The sequence below is a fragment of the Eurosta solidaginis genome, chromosome 3 (assembly GCF_040869045.1).
Source record: "Eurosta solidaginis isolate ZX-2024a chromosome 3, ASM4086904v1, whole genome shotgun sequence".
NCBI classification, from domain to species: Eukaryota; Metazoa; Arthropoda; class Insecta; order Diptera; family Tephritidae; genus Eurosta; species Eurosta solidaginis.
This window is the reverse complement of record NC_090321.1, coordinates 191,378,017-191,398,164: the sequence shown is the minus strand read 5'-3', so window position 1 is coordinate 191,398,164 and position 20,148 is coordinate 191,378,017. Positions and strand designations below refer to the sequence as shown.

Genomic DNA, 20,148 nt, shown 5'->3' with positions numbered 1-20,148 from the left:
TTGGTCAAATTTGGTGAGCGGGTGCATTTAGATGTCCGATTAGACATTTGTCGGAACCCGCCGGATCGGACCGCTATAGCATATATCCTCCATACAACCGATTTTTAGGAAAAAGAGGATTTTTGTCACATCTTCCTCAATTTATCAGATTGAAGCTTCAAACTTCACCATATACCTCCGTATATGGCACATATTTTTGTCTGAAAAATGGATGAGATCGGTCGTATATATAGCATGTATCCCCCACAACCGATTGTTCAGATAGGAAACATTTCGTAATTACTGCCCCATTTTAGCAGCTAGAAGTTTCAAATTTCACCAATTGCTTACGTATATAGCATATATTATTGTGTGAAAAAATCATAGAGATCGGTGGTGTATATAGTATATATCTCATACAACCGATTGTTAAGATAGGAAACTTTTTGCAATTTCTGCCCCATTTTAACAGCTAGAAGCTTAAAATTTCACCAAATGCTTACGTTTACGTCATATATTGTTGAAATACGTGATTCGTAGTCATAGTTTTTACATGCAGACCACAAAAAACGTGAAACTTTGCATCCTCACACAAAGTACCTACCTATTTATACTCAGTTGAGCAGAGCTCACAGAGTATATTAACTTTGATTGCATAACGGTTGGTTGTACAGGTATAAAGGAATCGATATAGATATAGACTTCCATATATCAAAATCATCAGTATCGAAAAAAAATTCGATTGAGCCATGTCCGTCCGTCCGTCCGTTAACACGATAACTTGAGTAAATTTTGAGGTATCTTGATGAAATTTGGTATGTAGATTCCTGGGCACTCATCTCAGATCGCTATTTAAAATGAACGATATCGGACAATAACCACGCCCACTTTTTCGATATCGAAAATTTCGAAAAATTGAAAAAGTGCGATAATTCATTACCAAATACTCATTAAGCGATTAAACTTGGTAGGTGAGTTGAGCTTATGACGCAGAATAGAAAACTAGTAAAATTTTGGACAATGGGCGTCGCACCGCCCACTTTTAAATGAAGGTAATTTAGAAGTTTTGCACGCTGTAATTTGGCAGTCGTTGAAGATATCATGATGAAATTTGGCAGGAACGTTACCCTTATTACTTTATGTCTGCTTAATAAAAATTAGCAAAATCGGAGAAGGACCACGCCCACTTTTAAAAAATTTTTTTTTTTTAATTCAAATTTTAAAAGAAAAGTTAATATCTTTACAGAATATAAGTAAATTATGCCAACATTCAACTCCAGTAATGATATGGTGCAACAAAATACAAAAATAAAAGAAAATTTCAAAATGGGCGTGCCTCCGCCCTTTTTCATTTAATTTGTCTAGGATGCTTTTAATGCCATAAGTCGAACAAAAACTAACCAATCCTTGTGAAATTTGGTAGAGGCTTAGCTCCTAGGATGATAACTGTTTTCTGTGAAAAGGGCGAAATCGGTTGAAGCCACGCCCAGTTTTTATACACTGTAGACCGTCTGTCCTTCCGCTCGGCCGTTAACACGATAACTTGAGCAAAAATCGATATATCTTTACTAAACTCAGTTCACGTACTTATCTGAACTTACTTTGTATTGGTGTAAAAAATGGGCGAAATCCGACTATGACCACGCCCACTTTTTCGAAATCGAAAATTACGAAAAATGAAAAAATGCCATAATTATATACCAAATACGAAAAAAGGAATGAAACATGGTAATTGTATTGGTCTATTGACGCAAAATATAACTTTAGAAAAAAAGTTGGTAAAATGGGTGTGACACCTACCATATTAAGTAGAAGAAAATGAAAAAGTTTTGCAGGGCGAAATCAAAAGCCCTTGGCATCTTGGAAGGAATACTGTTCGTGGTATTGCGTATATAAATGAATTAGCGGTACCCGACAGATGATGTTCTGGATCACCCTGGTCCACATTTTGGTAGATATCTCGAAAACGCCTTCACATATACAACTAAGGGCCACTCCGTTTTAAAACCCTCATTAACACCTTTCATTTGATACCCATATCGTACAAACAAATTCTAGAGTCACCCCTGGTCTACCTTTATGTCGATATCTCGAAAAGGCGTCCACCTATAGAACTAAGGCCCACGCCCTTTTAAAATACTCCTTAACACCTTTCATTTGATACCCATATCGTACAAACAAATTCTAGAGTCACCCCTGGTCCACCTTTATGGCGATATCTTGAAAAGGCGTCCACCTATAGAACTAACGCCCACACCCTTTTAAAATACTCATTAGCACCTTTCATTTGATACCCATATTGTACAACCGCATTCTAGAGTCACCCCTGGTCAACCTTTATGGAGATATCTCGAAAAGGCGTCCACCTATAGAACTAAGGCCCACACCCTTTTAAAATACTCATTAGCACCTTTCAGTTGATACCCATATCGTACAAACGCATTCCAGATTCACCCCTGGTCCACCTTTATGGCGATATCTCGAAAGGGCATCCACCTATAGAACTAAGGCCCACACCCTTTTAAAATACTCATTAGCACCTTTCAGTTGATACCCATATCGTACAAACGCATTCTAGATTCACCCCTGGTCCACCTTTATGGCGATATCTCGAAAGGGCATCCACCTATAGAACTAAGGCCCACACCCTTTTAAAATACTCATTAGCACCTTTCATTTGATACCCATATCGTACACAAAAATTCTAGAGTCACCCCTGGCCCACCTTTATGGCGATATCTCGAAAGGGCATCCACCTATAGAACTAAGGCCCACACCCTTTTAAAATACTCATTAGCACCTTTCATTTGATACCCATATTGTACAACCGCATTCTAGAGTCACCCCTGGTCCACCTTTATGGCGATATATCGAAAAGGCGTCCACCTATAGAACTAAGGCCCACGCCCTTTTAAAATGTTCATTAACACATTTCATTTGATACCCATATCGTACAAACAAATTCTCGAGTCAGGCCTGGTCCACCTTTATGGCGATATCCCTAAATGGCGTCCATATATAGATCTATGGTACACTCCCTCATAAAATACTCAAACACATTCCAGGGTTACCCTAGGTTCCTTTTACAACATGGTGATTTCCCTTACTTTGTCTCCACAGCTCTCAACTTAGTATGTTATGTTCGGTTACACCCGAACTTAGCCTTCTTTACTTGTTTTATACTCAGTTGAGCAGAGCTCAAGTTTAATTGGATAACGGTTGGTTGTACAGGTATAAAGGAATCGAGATAGATATAGACTTCCATATATCAAAATCATCAGGATCGAAGAAAAATTTTATTGAGCAATGTCCGTCCGTCCGTCCGTTAACACGATAACTTGAGTAAATTTTGAGGTATCTTGATGAAATTTGGTACTTAGATTTCTGGGCACTCATCTCAGATTGCTATTTAAAAGAACGATATCGGACTATAACCACGCCCACTTTTTCGATATCGAAAATTTCGAAAAACTGAAAAAATGCGATAATTCATTACCAAAGGCGTTTATAGCGATGAAACTTGGTAGATGGGTTGACGTTATAACGCAGAATAGAAAATTAGTAAGATTTTGGACAATGGGCGTGGCACCGCCCACTTTTACAAGAAGGTAATTTAAAAGTTTTGCAAGCTGTAATTTGGCAGTCGTTGAAGATATCATGATGAAATTTGGCAGGAACGTTACTATTATTACTATATACGTGTGAAATGAAAATTAGCGAAATTGGCTGAAGAACACGCCCACTTTTTAAATTTTTTTTTTTTATACCTTTCATGAAAATGAAATGGTATATTAATTTCGTCACGAAACCGAAAATTGTAAGTCCTTAAAGGAAAATAGATAGACCCACCATTAAGTATACCGAAATAATCAGGTTGAAGAGCTGAGTTGTTTTAGCCATGTCCGTCTGTCCGTCTGTCCGTCTGTCTGTTTGTATGCAAACTAGTCCCGCAATTTTTGAGATATCTTGATAAAATTTGGTGAGCAGGTGTATTTGGGTGTCCGATTAGACATTTGTCGGAACCGACCGGATCGGACCACTATAGCATATATCCTCCATACGACCGATTTTTCAGAAAAAGAGGATTTTTGTAATATCTTTCCCAATTTAACAGATTGAAGCTTCAAACTTCACCATATACTTTCGTATATTGAACATATTGTTGCCTGAAAAAATTTATGAGATCGGTCGTATATATAGTATATATCCCCCACAACCGATTGTTCAGATAAGGAACTTTTCGTAATTACTGCCCTATTTTAAGAGCTAGAGGCTTCAAATTTCAGCGAATGCTTACGTATATAGCATATATTGTTGTCTAAAAATTTAATAAAGATCGGTGGTATATATAGTATATATATGGTGGTATATATAGTATATATATATAGTATATATATATATATTTTCGCAAATTTTAGCCCCATTTTAATAGCTAGAAGCTTCAAATTTCACCGAATATTTACTTTTATAGCATATATTGTTGTCTGAAAAAATCATAGAGATCGGTTATATATATAGTATATATCTCATACAACCGATTGTTCAGATAAGAAACTTTTCGCAATTTCTACTACATTTTAACAGCTATAAGCTTCAAATTTCACCGATTGCTTACGTATATAGCATATATTGTTGTCTGAAAAAATCATAGAGATCGGTTGTATATATAGTATATATCTCATACAACCGATTGTTCAGATAAGAAACTTTTCGCAATTTCTACCCCATTTTAACAGCTATAAGCTTCAAATTTCACTGATTGCTTACGTATATAGCATATATTGTTGTCTGAAAAAATCATAGAGATCGGTTCTATATATAGTATATATCTCATACAACCGATTGTTCAGATAAGAAACTTTTCGCAATTTCTACCCCATTTTAACAGTTAGAAGCTTCAAATTTCACAAAATGCTTTCGTATATAGCATATATTGATGTCTGAAAAAATCATTGAAATCGGTGGTATAAATAGTATATATCTCATACAACCGATTGTTCAGATAAGAAACTTTGCGCAATTTCTGCCCCGTTTTAACAGTTAGAAGCTTCAAATTTCACAATATTGTTGTCTGAAAAAATCATAGAGATCGGTGGTATATATATTATATACTTCATATAAACTGTCATATTGACCCCTTTTTTACGGCTAGAAGCTTCAAGATTCATCAGATTTCATCAAATAGTTACGTTTACGTCATATATTTTTGAAATACGTGATTCGTAGCCATAGTTTTTACATGCAGACCACAAAAAACGTGAAGCTTTGCACCCTCACACAGATTACCTACCTATTTTTATACTCAGTTGAGCAGAGCTCACAGAGTATATTAAGTTTGATTGGATAACGGTTGGTTGTACATATATAAAGGAATCGAGATAGATATAGACTTCCATATATCAAAATAATCAGGATCGAAAAAAAATTTGATTGAGCCATGTCCGTCCGTCCGTCCGTCCGTCCGTCCGTCCGTCCGTTAACACGATAACTTGAGTAAATTTTGAGGTAACTTGATGAAATTTGGTACGTAGGTTCCTGAGCACTCATCTCAGATCGCTATTTAAAATGAACGATATCGGACTATAACCACGCCCACTTTTTCGATATCGAAAATTTCGTAAAACCGAAAATTGCGATAATTCATTACCAAAGACAGATAAAGCGACGAAACTTGGTAGATGAGTTGAATTTATGACGCAGAATAGAAAATTAGTAAAATTTTGGACAATGGGCGTGGCACCGCCCACTTTTAAAAGAAGGTAATTTATAAGTTTTGCAAGCTGTAATTTGTCAGTCGTTGAAGATATCATGATGAAATTTGGCAGGGACGTTACTCCTATTACTATATGTACGCCTAATAAAAATTAGCAAAATCGGAGAAGGACCACGCCCACTTTTAAAAAAAAATTTTTTTTAAAGTAAAATTTTAACAAAAAATTTAATATCTTTACAGTATATAAGTAAATTATGTCAACATTCAACTCCAGTAATGACATGGTGCAACAAAATACAAAAATAAAAGAAAATTTCAAAATGGGCGTGGCTCCGCCCTTTTTCATTTAATTTGTCTAGGATACTTTTAACGCCATAAGTCGAACAAAAATTAACCAATCCTTTTGAAATTTGGTAGAGGCATAGATTTTATGATGCTAACTGTTTTCTGTGAAAACGGGCAAAATCGGTTGATGCCACGCCCAGTTTTTATACACAGTCGTCCGTCTGTCCTTCCGCATGGCCGTTAACACGATAACTTGAGTAAATTTTGAGGTAACTTGATGAAATTTGGTACGTAGGTTCCTGAGCACTCATCTCAGATCACTGCTTGAAAAGAACAATATCGGACTATAACCACGCCCACTTTTTCGATATCGAAAATTTCGTAAAACCGAAAAAGTGCGATAATTCATTACCAAAGACAGATAAAGCGACGAAACTTGGTAGACGAGTTGAATTTATGACGCAGAATAGAAAACTAGTAAAATTTTGGACAATGGGCGTGGCACCGCCCACTTTTAAAAGAAGGTAATTTAAAACTTTTGCAAGCTGTAATTTGTCAGTCGTTGAAGATATCATGATGAAATTTGGCAGGGACGTTACTCCTATTACTATATGTATGCCTAATAATAATTAGCAAAATCGGAGAAGGACCACGCAAACTTTAAAAAAAAATTTTTTTAAAGTAAAATTTTAACAAAAAATTTAATATCTTTACAGTATATAAGTAAATTATGTCAACATTCAACTCCAGTAATGACATGGTGCAACAAAATACAAAAATAAAATAAAATTTCAAAATGGGCGTGGCTCCGCCCTTTTTCATTTAATTTGTCTAGGATACTTTTAACGTCATAAGTCGAACAAAAATTAACCAATCCTTTTGAAATTTGGTAGGGGCATAGATTTTATGATGTTAACTGTTTTCTGTGAAAACGGGCGAAATCGGTTTATGCTACGCCCAGTTTTTATACACAGTCGTTCGTCTGTCCTTCCGCATGGCCGTTAACACGATAACTTGAGCAAAAATCGACATATCCTTAATGAACTTAGTTCACGTACATACTTGAACTCACTTTATTTTGGTATGAAAAATGAACGAAATCCGACAATGACCACGCCCACTTTTTCGATATCGAAAATTACGAAAAATGAAAAAAATGCCATAATTCTATACCAAATACGAAAAAAGAGATGAAACATGGTGAGGTAATTGGATTGGTTTATTGACACGAAATATAACTTTAGAAAAAACTTTATAAAATTGTTGTGACACCTACCATATTAAGTAGAAGAAAATGAAAAAGTTCCGCAGGGCGAAATAAAAAACCCTTAAAATCTTGGCAGGTATTATATATATAAATAAATTAGCGGTATCCAACAGATGATGTTCTGTGTCACCCTGGTCCACATTTTGGTCGCGATCTGGAAAACGCCTTCACATATACAACTACCACCACTCCCTTTTAAAACTCTCATTAATACCTTTAATTTGAAACCCATATCGTACAAACACATTCTAGAGTCACCCTGGTCCACCTTTATGGCGATATTTCGAAACGGCGTCCACCTATAGAACTAAGGCACACTCCCTTTTAAAATACTCATTAACACCATTCGTTTGATGCCCATATTGTACGAACAAATTCTAGGGTCACCCCTGGTCCATCTTTGTGGCGATATCTCGAAACCGCGTCCACCTATGGAACTAAGGGTTACTCCCTTTTAAAATACTCATTAACACCTTTCATTTGATACCCATATCGTACAAACGCATTCTAGAGTCAACCCTGATCCACCTTTTTGGCTATATCCCTAAATGGCGTCCACCTATAGAACTATGGCCCACTCCCTCATAAAATACTCTTTAACACCTTTCATTTGATACCCATATCGTACAAACGCATTCTAGAGTCACCCCTGGTCCACCTTTATGGCGATATCTCGAAAAGGCGACCACCTATACAACTACCACCTCTCCCTTTTAAAACCCTCATTAATACCTTTAATTTGCTACCCATATCGTACAAACAAATTCTAGGGTCACACCTGGTCCACCTTTATGGCGATATCTCGAAACAGTGTCCACCTCTGGAGCTAAGGATTACTCCCTTTTAAAATACTCATTAAAATCTTTCGTTTGATACCCATATCGTACAAACGCATTCTAGAGTCAACCCTGGTCCACCTTTATGGCGATATCTCGAAAAGGCGACCACCTATACAACTACCACCTCTCCCTTTTAAAACCCTCATTAATACCTTTAATTTGCTACCCATATCGTACAAACAAATTCTAGGGTCACACCTGGTCCACCTTTGTGGCGATATCTCGAAACGGCGTCTACCTGTGGAACAAAGGATTACTCCCTTTTAAAATACTCATTAACAACTTTCATTTGATACCCATATCGTACAAACGCATTCTAGAGTCACTCCTGGTCCACCTTTATGGCGATATCTCGAAAAGGCGACCACCTATACAACTACCACCACTCCCTTTTAAAACCCTCCTTAATACCTTTAATTTGATACCCATATCGTACAAACAAATTCTGGGGTCACACGTGGTCCACCTTTATCGCGATATCTCGAAACGGCGTCCACCTGTGTAACTAAGGATTACTCCCTTTTAAAATACTTATTAACACCTTTCATTTGATACCCATATCGTACAAACGCATTCTAGAGTCAACCTGATCCACGTTTATGGCTATATCTCAAAAAGGCGACCACTTATACAACTACCACCACTCTCTTTTAAAACCCTCATTAATACCTTGATACCCATATCGTACAAACAAATTCTAGGGTCACACCTGGTCCATCTTTATGGCGATATCTCGAAACGGCGTCCACCTGTGGAACTAAGCATCACTCCATTTTAAAATACTCATTAACACCTTTCTTTTGATACCCATATTGTACAAACAAATTCTAGGGTCACCCCTGGTCCACCTTTATGGCGATATCTCGAAACGGCGTCCACCTATGGAACTAAGGGTTACTCCCTTTTAAAATACACATTAACACCTTTCATTTGATACCCATATCGTACAAACGCATTCTAGAGTCAACCTGATCCACCTTTATGGCTATATCCCTAAATGGCGTCCACCTATAGAAATATGGCCCACTCCCTCATAAAATACCATTTAATGCCTTTCATTTGATACACATGTCATACAAACACATTCCAGGGTTTCCCTCGGTTCATTTTCCTACATGGTTATTTTCCCTTATGTTGTCACCGTAGCTCTCAACTGAGTATGTAATGTTCGGTTACACCCGAACTTAACCTTCCTTACTTGTTTATTTTATATTTATCTTAAAAATCGTTTAGATATGTTCAAATTTCACCAAATGCTTACGTGTATAGCATATATTGTTGTCTGAGAAAATCATAGATACCGGTGGTATATATAGTATATATCCCATACAACCGATTGTTCAGATAAGAAACTTTACGCAATTTCTTCCCCATTTTAACAGTTATAAGCTTCAAATTTCACCGATTGCTTACGTATATAGTATGTATTGTTGTGTCAAAAAATCATAGAGATCGGTGGTATATATAATATATATATGATGGTATATATAGTATATATATATAGTATATATATATTTTTTTTACGATTTCGGCCCCATTTTAACAGCTAGAAGCTTCAAATTTCACCAACTGCTTACGTGTATAGCATATATTGATGTCTGAAAAAATCATTGAGATCGGTGGTACACATAGTATATATCTCATACAACCGATTGTTCAGATAAGAAACTTTGCGCAATTTCTGCCCCATTTTAACAGTTAGAAGCTTCAAATTTCACAAAATGCTTACGTATATAGCATATATTGTTGTCTGAAAAAATCATAGAGATCGGTCGTATATATATTATATACTTCATATAAACTGTCATTTTGACCCCTTTTTTACGGCTAGAATCTTCAAAATTCATCAAATTTCATCAAATAGTTACGTTTTCGTCATATATTTTTGAAATACGTGATTCGTAGTCATAGTTTTTACACGCAGACCACAAAAAACCTGAAACTTTGCATCCTCACACAAAGTACCTACCCGTTATTTATTTTATATTTATCTTAAAAATCGTTAAGGTATGTAGATCTGTTCACTATATATTTCTTATCTTATACATCCGATTATTCGGAGATTACGAACGGGATAAGATTATTGTTCAGCCCCATTCATGAAAGGTATGAAGTCTTCGGCACAGCCGAAGACAATCCCGTTCTTACTTGTTTAAATTCAAATTTTAACAAAAAATTTAATATCTTTACTGTATATAAGTAAATTAAGTCAAAATTCAACTCCAGTAATCATATGATGCAACAAAATATAAAAATAAAAGAAAATTTCAAAATGGGCGTGGCTGAGCCCATTTTCATTTAGTTTGTCTAGAATACTTTTAATGCCATAAGTCGAACAAAAATTTACCAATCCTTCTCAAATTTGGTAGGGGCATAGATTCTATGACGGTAACTGTTCTCTGTGAAAATGGGCGAAATCGGTGCAAGCCACGCCCAGTTTTTATACACAGTCCACCGTCTGCCCTTCCGCTCGGCCGTTAACACAATAACTTGAGCAAAAACCGATATATCTTTACTAAACTTAGCCCACGTACTTATCTGAACTCATTTTATCTTCGTATAAAAAATGGCCGAAATCCGACCATAACCACGCCCACTTTATCGATATCGAAAATTACGAAAAATGAAAAAAATGCCATAATTCTATGCCAAATACGAAAAAAGGGATGAAACATGGTAACTGGATTGGTTTATTGACGCAAAATATAACTTTGGAAAAAACTTTGTAAAATGGGTGTGACACCTACCATATTAAGTAGAAGAAAATGAAAAAGTTCTACAAGGCGAAATCAACAGCCCTTGGAATCTTGGCAGGAATACTGTTAGTGGTATTGCATATATAAATAAATTAGCAGTAACCGACAGATGATTTTCTGGATCACCTGGTCCACATTTTGGTCGATATCGCGAGAACGCTTTCACATATACATCTAAGGGCCACTCGCTTTTAAAACCCTCATTAATACCTTTAATTTGATATCCATATCGTACAAATGCATTCTAGAGTCACCCCTGGCCCACCCTAATGGCGATATCTCGAAAAGGCCTAAACCTATAGACCTAATGCCCACTCCCTCTTAAAATGCTCAGTAACACCTTTCGTTTGATACCCACATCGTACAAACATTCTAGAGTCACCCCTGGCCCACCCTAGTGGCGATATCTCGAAAAGACGTCCACCTATAGACCTAATTTCCACTCCCTCTTAAAATGCTCAGTAACACCTTTCGTTTGATACCCATATCGTACAAACATTCTAGAGTAACCCCTGGCCCACTCTAATGGCGATATCTCGAAAAGGCGTCCACCTATAGACCTAATGCCCACTCCCTCTTAAAATGCTCAGTAACACCTTTCGTTTGATACCCATATCGTACAAACATTCTAGAGTCACCCTTGGTCCACCTTTAGGCGATATCTCGAAAAGGCGTCCACCTATAGAACTAAGGATTACTCCCTTTTAAAATACTCATTACCATCTTTCATTTGATACCCATATCATACAAACACATTCTAGAGTCACCCCTGGCCCACCCTAATGGCGACATTTCGAAAAGGCGTCCACCTATAGACCTAATGCCCACTCCCTCTTAAAATGCTCAGTAACACTTTTCGTTTGATACCCATATCGTAAAAACATTCTAGAGTCACCCCTGGCCCACCCTAATGGCGACATTTCGAAAAGGCGTCCACCTATAGACCTAATGCCCACTCCCTCTTAAAATGCTCAGTAACACTTTTCGTTTGATACCCATATCGTAAAAACATTCTAGAGTCACCCCTGGCCCACCCTAATGGCGATATCTCGAAAAGGCGTCCACCTATAGACCTAATGCCCACTCCCTCTTAAAATGCTCAGTAACATCTTTCATTTGATTCCCATATCGTACAAACACATTCTAGAGACACACCTGGTCCACCTTTATGGCGATATCTCGAAACGGCGTCCACCTATGGAACTAAGGATCACTCCTTTTCAAAATACTCATTAACAGATTTCATTTGATACCCATATCGTACAAACATATTCTAGAGTCACCACTGGTCCACCTTAATGGCGATATCTCGAAAAGGCATCCACCGATAGACCTAAGCCCCACTCCCTCTTAAAATGCTCAATAACACCTTTCATTTGATACCCATATCGTACAAACAAATTCTAAAGTCAGCCCTGGTCCACCTTTATGGCGATATCCCTAAATGGCGTCCATCCATAGAACTATGGCCTACTCTCTCTTAAAATACTCTTTAATACCTTCCATTTGATACACATGTCATACAACCACATTCCAGGGTTACCCTAGGTTCATTATTTACTGATCTTTTTAATGCCTGTATGCAAGAAGGCGTGTTCCCTCGCCCGTGGAAACGACAAAGACTTGTCCTATTGCTGAAACGTGGTAAACAGCCGGACCAACCATCCTCATATAGGCCACTTTGTATGCTGGATTCCCTAGGGAAGATTTTCGAGCGTATAATTAGTGAGCTCCTACAGCTGACCCTAGAAAGACCAGGTGGCTTATCGAATAGTCAATATAGATTTCGCAAATCAAGATCCACCGTAGATGCAATACAAACAGTCGTCAATATAGCTAGAGAAGCTATCTCTGGAGGCCAAAATAAAAGGAAGTTCTGTGCACTGATTATGTTGGACATCAAGAATGCTTTTAACACTGCGAACTGGATGCAGATAATGGCAGCGCTGCAAAGCTTCGGCACTCCAGCTTACTTACGCAGAATTATAGGTAGCTATTTTAAAGACAGAGTACTTCTTTTTGACACGGATCAAGGAGCTAAAGAGTACAAAATCACAGGAGGCGTCCCACAGGGATCTGTTCTCGGTCCAACGCTTTGGAATGTAATGTATGACGGGGTGCTAAAGATTGATCTACCAGAAAACACGCAAATTATGGGATATGCTGATGATATTGCAGTGGTAGTAGTGGCCAAGAAACTGGACCTGCTTCAAGCATTATGTAATGACACCGTAGCAAGAATAAAGGAATGGCTGACCAATACAGGACTGGAGTTGGCTAGCCAAAAGACGGAAGTGGTATTACTAAGCTCCAAACGGTCGGCGAACGAATTAGTCTTAACTGTCGGGGATCATCAAATCACCTCAAAGGATTCCTTAAAATACTTAGGAGTGCACATTGACTCTAAGTTAACTTTCAAAGAGCACTTCAGAGCGGTGGGGGAGAAAATAACCAAAGTTAATGGATCACTTATGCGAATAATGCCTAACATTGGTGGTCCGAGCGAAGCTATACGTCAGCTATTGGCCACAGTAACCAGCTCAATAATACTATACGCAGCACCAGTGTGGTATGGATCTAAACAGACCCATCAAAAATATATATTAGCAGCGTACCGACTTGCTTCTTTAAGAATAGCAAGTGCTTATCGGACGGTGTCCGACGACGCGATCCTGGTTCTAACCCGGAAAATCCCAGTGGACTTACTGGCAAGCGAAATGGCCGATCTGTATAACACTAATATCGAGCGACCATCTGAAGAAGACAAGAAAAGAGCAAGGACACAAAAAACGCAAGGATGAAAAAAACCTTAAAAATCAAAGTCGAAAAAATGTCAAAAAAAAATTAAATTTCGCAGGCTCGAAAATTATTTTTTTGGACATATGTAGTGGAACTTGTTTTTCCTGAGCCCAAATCCTATCGAAAAATCGATGGCTCGATATCGGTTAACTTTCGTCCATAAAAATCGACCCACCCTATTAGGCATGCAAATTTTTGCGGTAGAATAGCTGTCACATTTTGAATCCTTTTTAATATGTTTGTCGAATAGAAAAATGTGTAAGAAAAATTCAAATTTTTATTGTTGTGTCGTATGTTTTTTTTAGGTGTGTGGTGTCCGAATATTTAAATAAAGAGAATATTAGATATTAATCCCAATAACTATTATGGTAAACTATGACATAAGTTAACTTTAAATTCATTATTTCTTTCCCTACTCTATAAAACACAACTTTATAGATTCCATTTCCTTCAGCTATATATTCAAAATACTATCTGTCGAAACATTATCAGTGCCCCCAGCTTTTTAGTAGGATAGCTCGGAGTATTAATTCGTGGTCAGATCGTGCAGTTTTTGGATCATGTAGACATTGTTTCAAGCACCTTTTTGGAATATCTTCGTTACTGTTTTATTACGAAGTTCCTTCCAGTTTGGAGATAATTTTGAGACTACTATGTGATATTTCGGTATTCTTTGCGGAATAAGTTTAGAGCTGTTCGGTATTATTTTTTCTTCGGGGTGATGTAGCTACGATTTCGGTAATACTGGGCATTCTTTCCGGGAGATCTATTCGGGTATTATTTCTGACCGTTTCGGCATTGTATTTGGCATCATTCCAGAACTATTTCGGGATCATTTTGGTACTAGTTTAAAAAGTTTTAGAATTGAGATCGGAATTAACTTCGAAATCAGTGTCGGCAATTGTTTTAAGGATTTTCGGGACTTTTTGCCTGATTGTTTTTAAATTGATTTTTGGGACGATTTCATCAGAATCATTTATAAATAATGTACGGATAACTTTGGAATGGTTCGCAGGATTATTAAAGAACAATTTTAGGATGGTTTAAAGCATCGAAACGGGAATATTTCTGGAGCAATTTGGATTGATCTCCCATTGTGTTTCGGTATTTTATAAAGGACCACTTGGCTATTTGGGAATAATTTCAGTACCAAAAAATTTTTACCGTGTTTTTGTTATCATTTTGAAAGTGTTTTAGTATGATTTCGGGACTATTTCATATAGTTTTGGAGAGCTCCTCAGGAATAATTTTAGTACTACATAAATAGGATTTTTTTGGGGCTTTTGCTGAACATGGGTTTTTTAGATCGTTATAAATCTATGTCTAGTTTGTTTCCGCGAAATTTTATATTTTCTCCTCTTCAGCTAAAGGTTAATAAATACATAATAAATACAACAAAATTAATATTATCCCATTTACACTCACCGGTGGTGTTTCGAAGAGCATTACTTCAGTGCCTTTCAATACAAGAAAGCGTGGCTTATAGCTTTGCCAAGATATGTTGTTGTTGATGACACCTTCATTAACCCATCCCATATATTCGATGCGTTCGCCCACCGCGAAATTCCGATTGTAAAGCTTCATCTGTTGAATATAAATAATTGGAGTAAAGAAAAATTGTTTCAAATAATTTCGAAGCATGTAATTTGGCACATATAATATAATTAGAGGTGTTTGTTAAAAAAATTATGGCAATATTGAAGTTTAAAATCCAAATTAGTAACATTAAAAGTGTTTTAAGATGGCTAATGATAATTTTCACTCTATATCATCGAACAGAATACAACTTTACTACATTTTCAATTTCATTTTATTTCTTTCCTTTACTAGTAAAAATAGACGGGATGGGTTAAGGACCACGCCAACTTTTTTATAAAAGATATTTAAAAGGGTCGTAGCGTAGAGCAATATGCTTTATCTTAGAAAAAAATTGTTTTGGATCAATAATATTATCTAACCAAGTTTTAGTGTAAGAGGAAATCGGGGGCATTTTGTTTTTTTCAGGTATTGCACAACATTTCTAGAGCCTCAACAAAAAAAAAGCAAAAAAAAAATCCCTCATAAGAAAATTCGAAAAAGTAGTATATATGAAATGAACTGTACCACTGAAACTCACGCTGAGTATATAATCTTCGATTACACCCGAACTTAGACACCCTTATATATATTGTATGTGTGAAAATTATTTCGACTTTGCCAAAGGAAGTCTAGGGAAAATTAAGTATTTGGGCTTTAAGATAAAATTCATTGGGTTGAGACCGTTAGTATGACTACAGTGTAAAAACAAAAGCAACAAAAGGCTTGGAAGAAATTCGTTGATATAAATATTGGCTCAGGGAGGATGCATACGAGGCGTAACGACATAGACGCGTATTGATTGCGTCACACACGAGGCACGTCACACAGTGGGTATATGTTAATTTCAAATTTGGTTTAGTAGTCTTTGTAGGTCGTAATTTTTATACTCAGTTGAGCAGAGCTCACAGAGTATATTAAGTTTGATTGAATAACGGTTGGTTGTACATATATAAAGGAATCGAGATAGATATAGACTTTCATATATCAAAATAATCAGGATCGAAAAAAAATTTGATTGAGCCATGTCCGTCCGTCCGTCCGTCCGTTAACACGATAACTTGAGTAAATATTGCGATATCTTCACCAAATTTGGTACACTAGCTTACCTGAACCCAGCATAGATTGGTATTGAAAATGAGCGAAATCGGATGATAACCGCGCCCACTTTTTATATATATACAATTTTGGAAAACGCAAAAAATCTGATAATTTAGTAAATAATACACCTAGAATGTTGAAATTTGACATGTGGACTGATATTGGGGCTCTTGATAAAAGTTTTGAAAAATTGTTTAAAATGGGCGTGGTACCGCCCACTTGTGATAAAATCAATTTTACAAATATTATTAATAATAAATCAAAAATCGTTAAACCTATCGTAACAAAATTTGGCAGATCGGTTGCCTTTACTATTAGGAATGCTTTGAAGAAAAATTAACGAAATCGGTTACGGACCACGCCCACTTTTATATAAAAGATTTTTAAAAGGGTCGTGCACGAATAAAATAAGCTATATCTTTGCAAAAAGAGCTTTATATCAATGGTATTACATTTCCCAAGTGCATTTGTAACAACAAATAGGAAAAACTTCAAATTTAAAAAAAAAAAAATGGGCTTTGCATCGACCCTTTTATGACTAGGAAATTTTCTATGTATCGGGAGCCATAACTCGAAGAAAAATGAACGGATCGTAATAAAATTGGGTACACGGATTTTCTATATAGCAGGAAATATTCCTAGAATAAATGGGCGAGATCGGTGAAAGACTACGCCTACTTTTATATAAAAGATTTTAAAAGAGTTGTACACGAAAATAATAAGCTATAACTTAGCGAAAAAGAGCTTTGTATCAATAAATATTTTCTTTCTAAATTGAATTATAACATTAAATTGGAAAACACTAAAATCTTTTAAAATGGGTGCGGCACCGCCCACTTACGACTAAGCAATTTTCTATGTTTCAGGAGCCATAACTCGAAGAAAAATGAACAGATCGTAATAAAATTGGGTACACGGATTTTCCATATAGCAGGAAATATTCCTAGAATAAATGGGCGAGATCGGTGAAAGACTACGCCTACTTTTATATAAAAGATTTTAAAAGAGTTGTACACGAGAATAATAAGCTATAACTTAGCGAAAAAGAGCTTTGTATCAATAAAATTTTTCTTTCTAAATTGAATTATAACATTAAATTGGAAAACACTAAAATCTTTTAAAATGGGTGCGGCACCGCCCACTTACGACTAAGCAATTTTCTATGTTTCAGGAGCCATAACTCGAAGAAAAATGAACAGATCGTAATAAAATTGGGTACACGGATTTTCCATATAGCAGGAAATATTCCTAGAATAAATGGGCGAGATCGGTGAAAGACCACGCCTACTTTTATATAAAATATTTTAAAAGAGTCGTACACGAAAATAATAAGCTATAACTTAGCGAAAAAGAGCTTTGTATCAATAAAATTTTTCTTTCTAAATTGAATTATAACATTAAATTGGAAAACACTAAAATCTTTTAAAATGGGTGCGGCACCGCCCACTTACGACTAAGCAATTTTCTATGTTTCAGGAGCCATAACTCGAAGAAAAATGAACAGATCGTAATAAAATTGGGTACACGGATTTTCCATATAGCAGGAAATATTCCTAGAATAAATGGGCGAGATCGGTGAAAGACTACGCCTACTTTTATATAAAAGATTTTAAAAGAGTTGTACACGAAAATAATAAGCTATAACTTAGCGAAAAAGAGCTTTGTATCAATAAAATTTTTCTTTCTAAATTGAATTATAACATTAAATTGGAAAACACTAAAATCTTTTAAAATGGGTGCGGCACCGCCCACTTACGACTAAGCAATTTTCTATGTTTCAGGAGCCATAACTCGAAGAAAAATGAACAGATCGTAATAAAATTGGGTACACGGATTTTCCATATAGCAGGAAATATTCCTAGAATAAATGGGCGAGATCGGTGAAAGACTACGCCTACTTTTATATAAAAGATTTTAAAAGAGTTGTACACGAAAATAATAAGCTATAACTTAGCGAAAAAGAGCTTTGTATCAATAAAAATTTTCTTTCTAAATTGAATTATAACATTAAATTGGAAAACACTAAAATCTTTTAAAATGGGTGCGGCACCGCCCACTTACGACTAAGCAATTTTCTATGTTTCAGGAGCCATAACTCGAAGAAAAATGAACAGATCGTAATAAAATTGGGTACACGGATTTTCCATATAGCAGGAAATATTCCTAGAATAAATGGGCGAGATCGGTGAAAGACTACGCCTACTTTTATATAAAAGATTTTAAAAGAGTTGTACACGAAAATAATAAGCTATAACTTAGCGAAAAAGAGCTTTGTATCAATAAAATTTTTCTTTCTAAATTGAATTATAACATTAAATTGGAAAACACTAAAATCTTTTAAAATGGGTGCGGCACCGCCCACTTACGACTAAGCAATTTTCTATGTTTCAGGAGCCATAACTCGAAGAAAAATGAACAGATCGTAATAAAATTGGGTACACGGATTTTCCATATAGCAGGAAATATTCCTAGAATAAATGGGCGAGATCGGTGAAAGACCACGCCTACTTTTATATAAAATATTTTAAAAGAGTCGTACACGAAAATAATAAGCTATGACTTAGCGAAAAAGAGCTTTGTATCAATAAAATTTTTCTTTCTAAATTGAATTATAACATTAAATTGGAAAACACTAAAATCTTTTAAAATGGGTGCGGCACCGCCCTCTTACGACTAAGTAATTTTTTATGTTTCGGGAGCCATAACTCGAAGAAAAATTAACTGATCGTAACGAAATTGTGTACACATATTTTCCTTATAGCAGAAAATATTTATAGTAAAAATGGACGGGATTGGTTAAAGACCACGGCAACTTAGATATAAAACAAATATAAACGGGTCGTAGACTAGAATAATAAGCTATAACTTAGCAAAAAATAGTTTTGAATCAATGAAATTTCACTTGTCAAGTTTTATTGTAAGAGGAAATATGGAGAAATTTCTTTTAAACGGGCGGTGCCACGTGTTATTTAGAAAAGTATTTTATCTGAAATGAAATGTATAATTGAAGCTCACGCTGAGTATATAATGTTCGGTTACACCCCAACTTAGACACCTTTACTTGTTTTTTAATTGTTTTGAGTTTTAAAAGAGAACCGTCGAGCCAAACTTTTGAAGTTTTTTAATGTTTTTAAAATCAAAAACGCTTGTTGAAACTTTCTTGAAGCAATTAAAACGCTTAAAAGGGTTCAAAACTGGAAGACCTTTTTTCACGGATCTGGGATGAGGTAAAATTGTTTTAAATAATTTCTAAAGACACGGGGATGCACTTACCTTTTGCCATTTAATATTTATGTTTTTTACGGCGAGTTTAGCTTAAATAATTTAATTCATGCTTTTTTTTTAGAAAAGTTTTGCTCTTTGCGGCAAAGCCTGAAATTAGCTCGTGTGCAGAGCTTAAGGTTTTGAGGAATCGTAGCTACCTGACATATTTTGTATGGGTCTATTATATTTAAAGAAGCCTCAAGGCCTTTAAAGTATTTCAGTACTTTTTTTGCAGTCACAAATAACTACCAGTCATTTCATGTCATCGACATATGCAATTAAAAGCTTGATTTAAAATAATCGTTTTTTGTATATGTTGCTTTATTTATGACCAATTTTCCCGTTTCTCCTTTCACGTGTGGAAAAATGAGGTTCTCTTCTTATTTAGCTTCTAGTGCTCGTTGTTGAATCTGTTTGTCTTACAGCTGCTATAAGCCACAAACGGAATCATATTAAGAGAAGAATGCATGTACGTTAGGAAGTGAGTTTCAGATGAACTAAAATGTTAAAATATTTAAGGCTGTCCTTATACGTCCGACAAATTTAGTAGAAAATTTTCATATATTTTTT

At 35.9% G+C, this 20,148-nt stretch overlaps 1 protein-coding gene across 4 annotated transcripts in view; it reads right to left on the bottom strand.

The window, feature by feature from the left end:
* Window positions 1-20,148, bottom strand: part of Syn2 (Syntrophin-like 2) — a 182,857-nt gene that overhangs the window by 71,462 nt on the left and 91,247 nt on the right. For 3 of the 4 annotated variants that reach the window (XM_067777878.1, XM_067777877.1, XM_067777880.1), the window contains exon 8: window positions 15,064-15,222. The exons of the other annotated variant lie outside the window; for it this stretch is intronic. In XM_067777878.1, coding sequence (XP_067633979.1) covers window positions 15,064-15,222 — 159 coding nt within the window. The remainder of the gene's footprint in view (window positions 1-15,063; window positions 15,223-20,148) is intronic. 4 annotated transcript variants of the gene reach the window in all.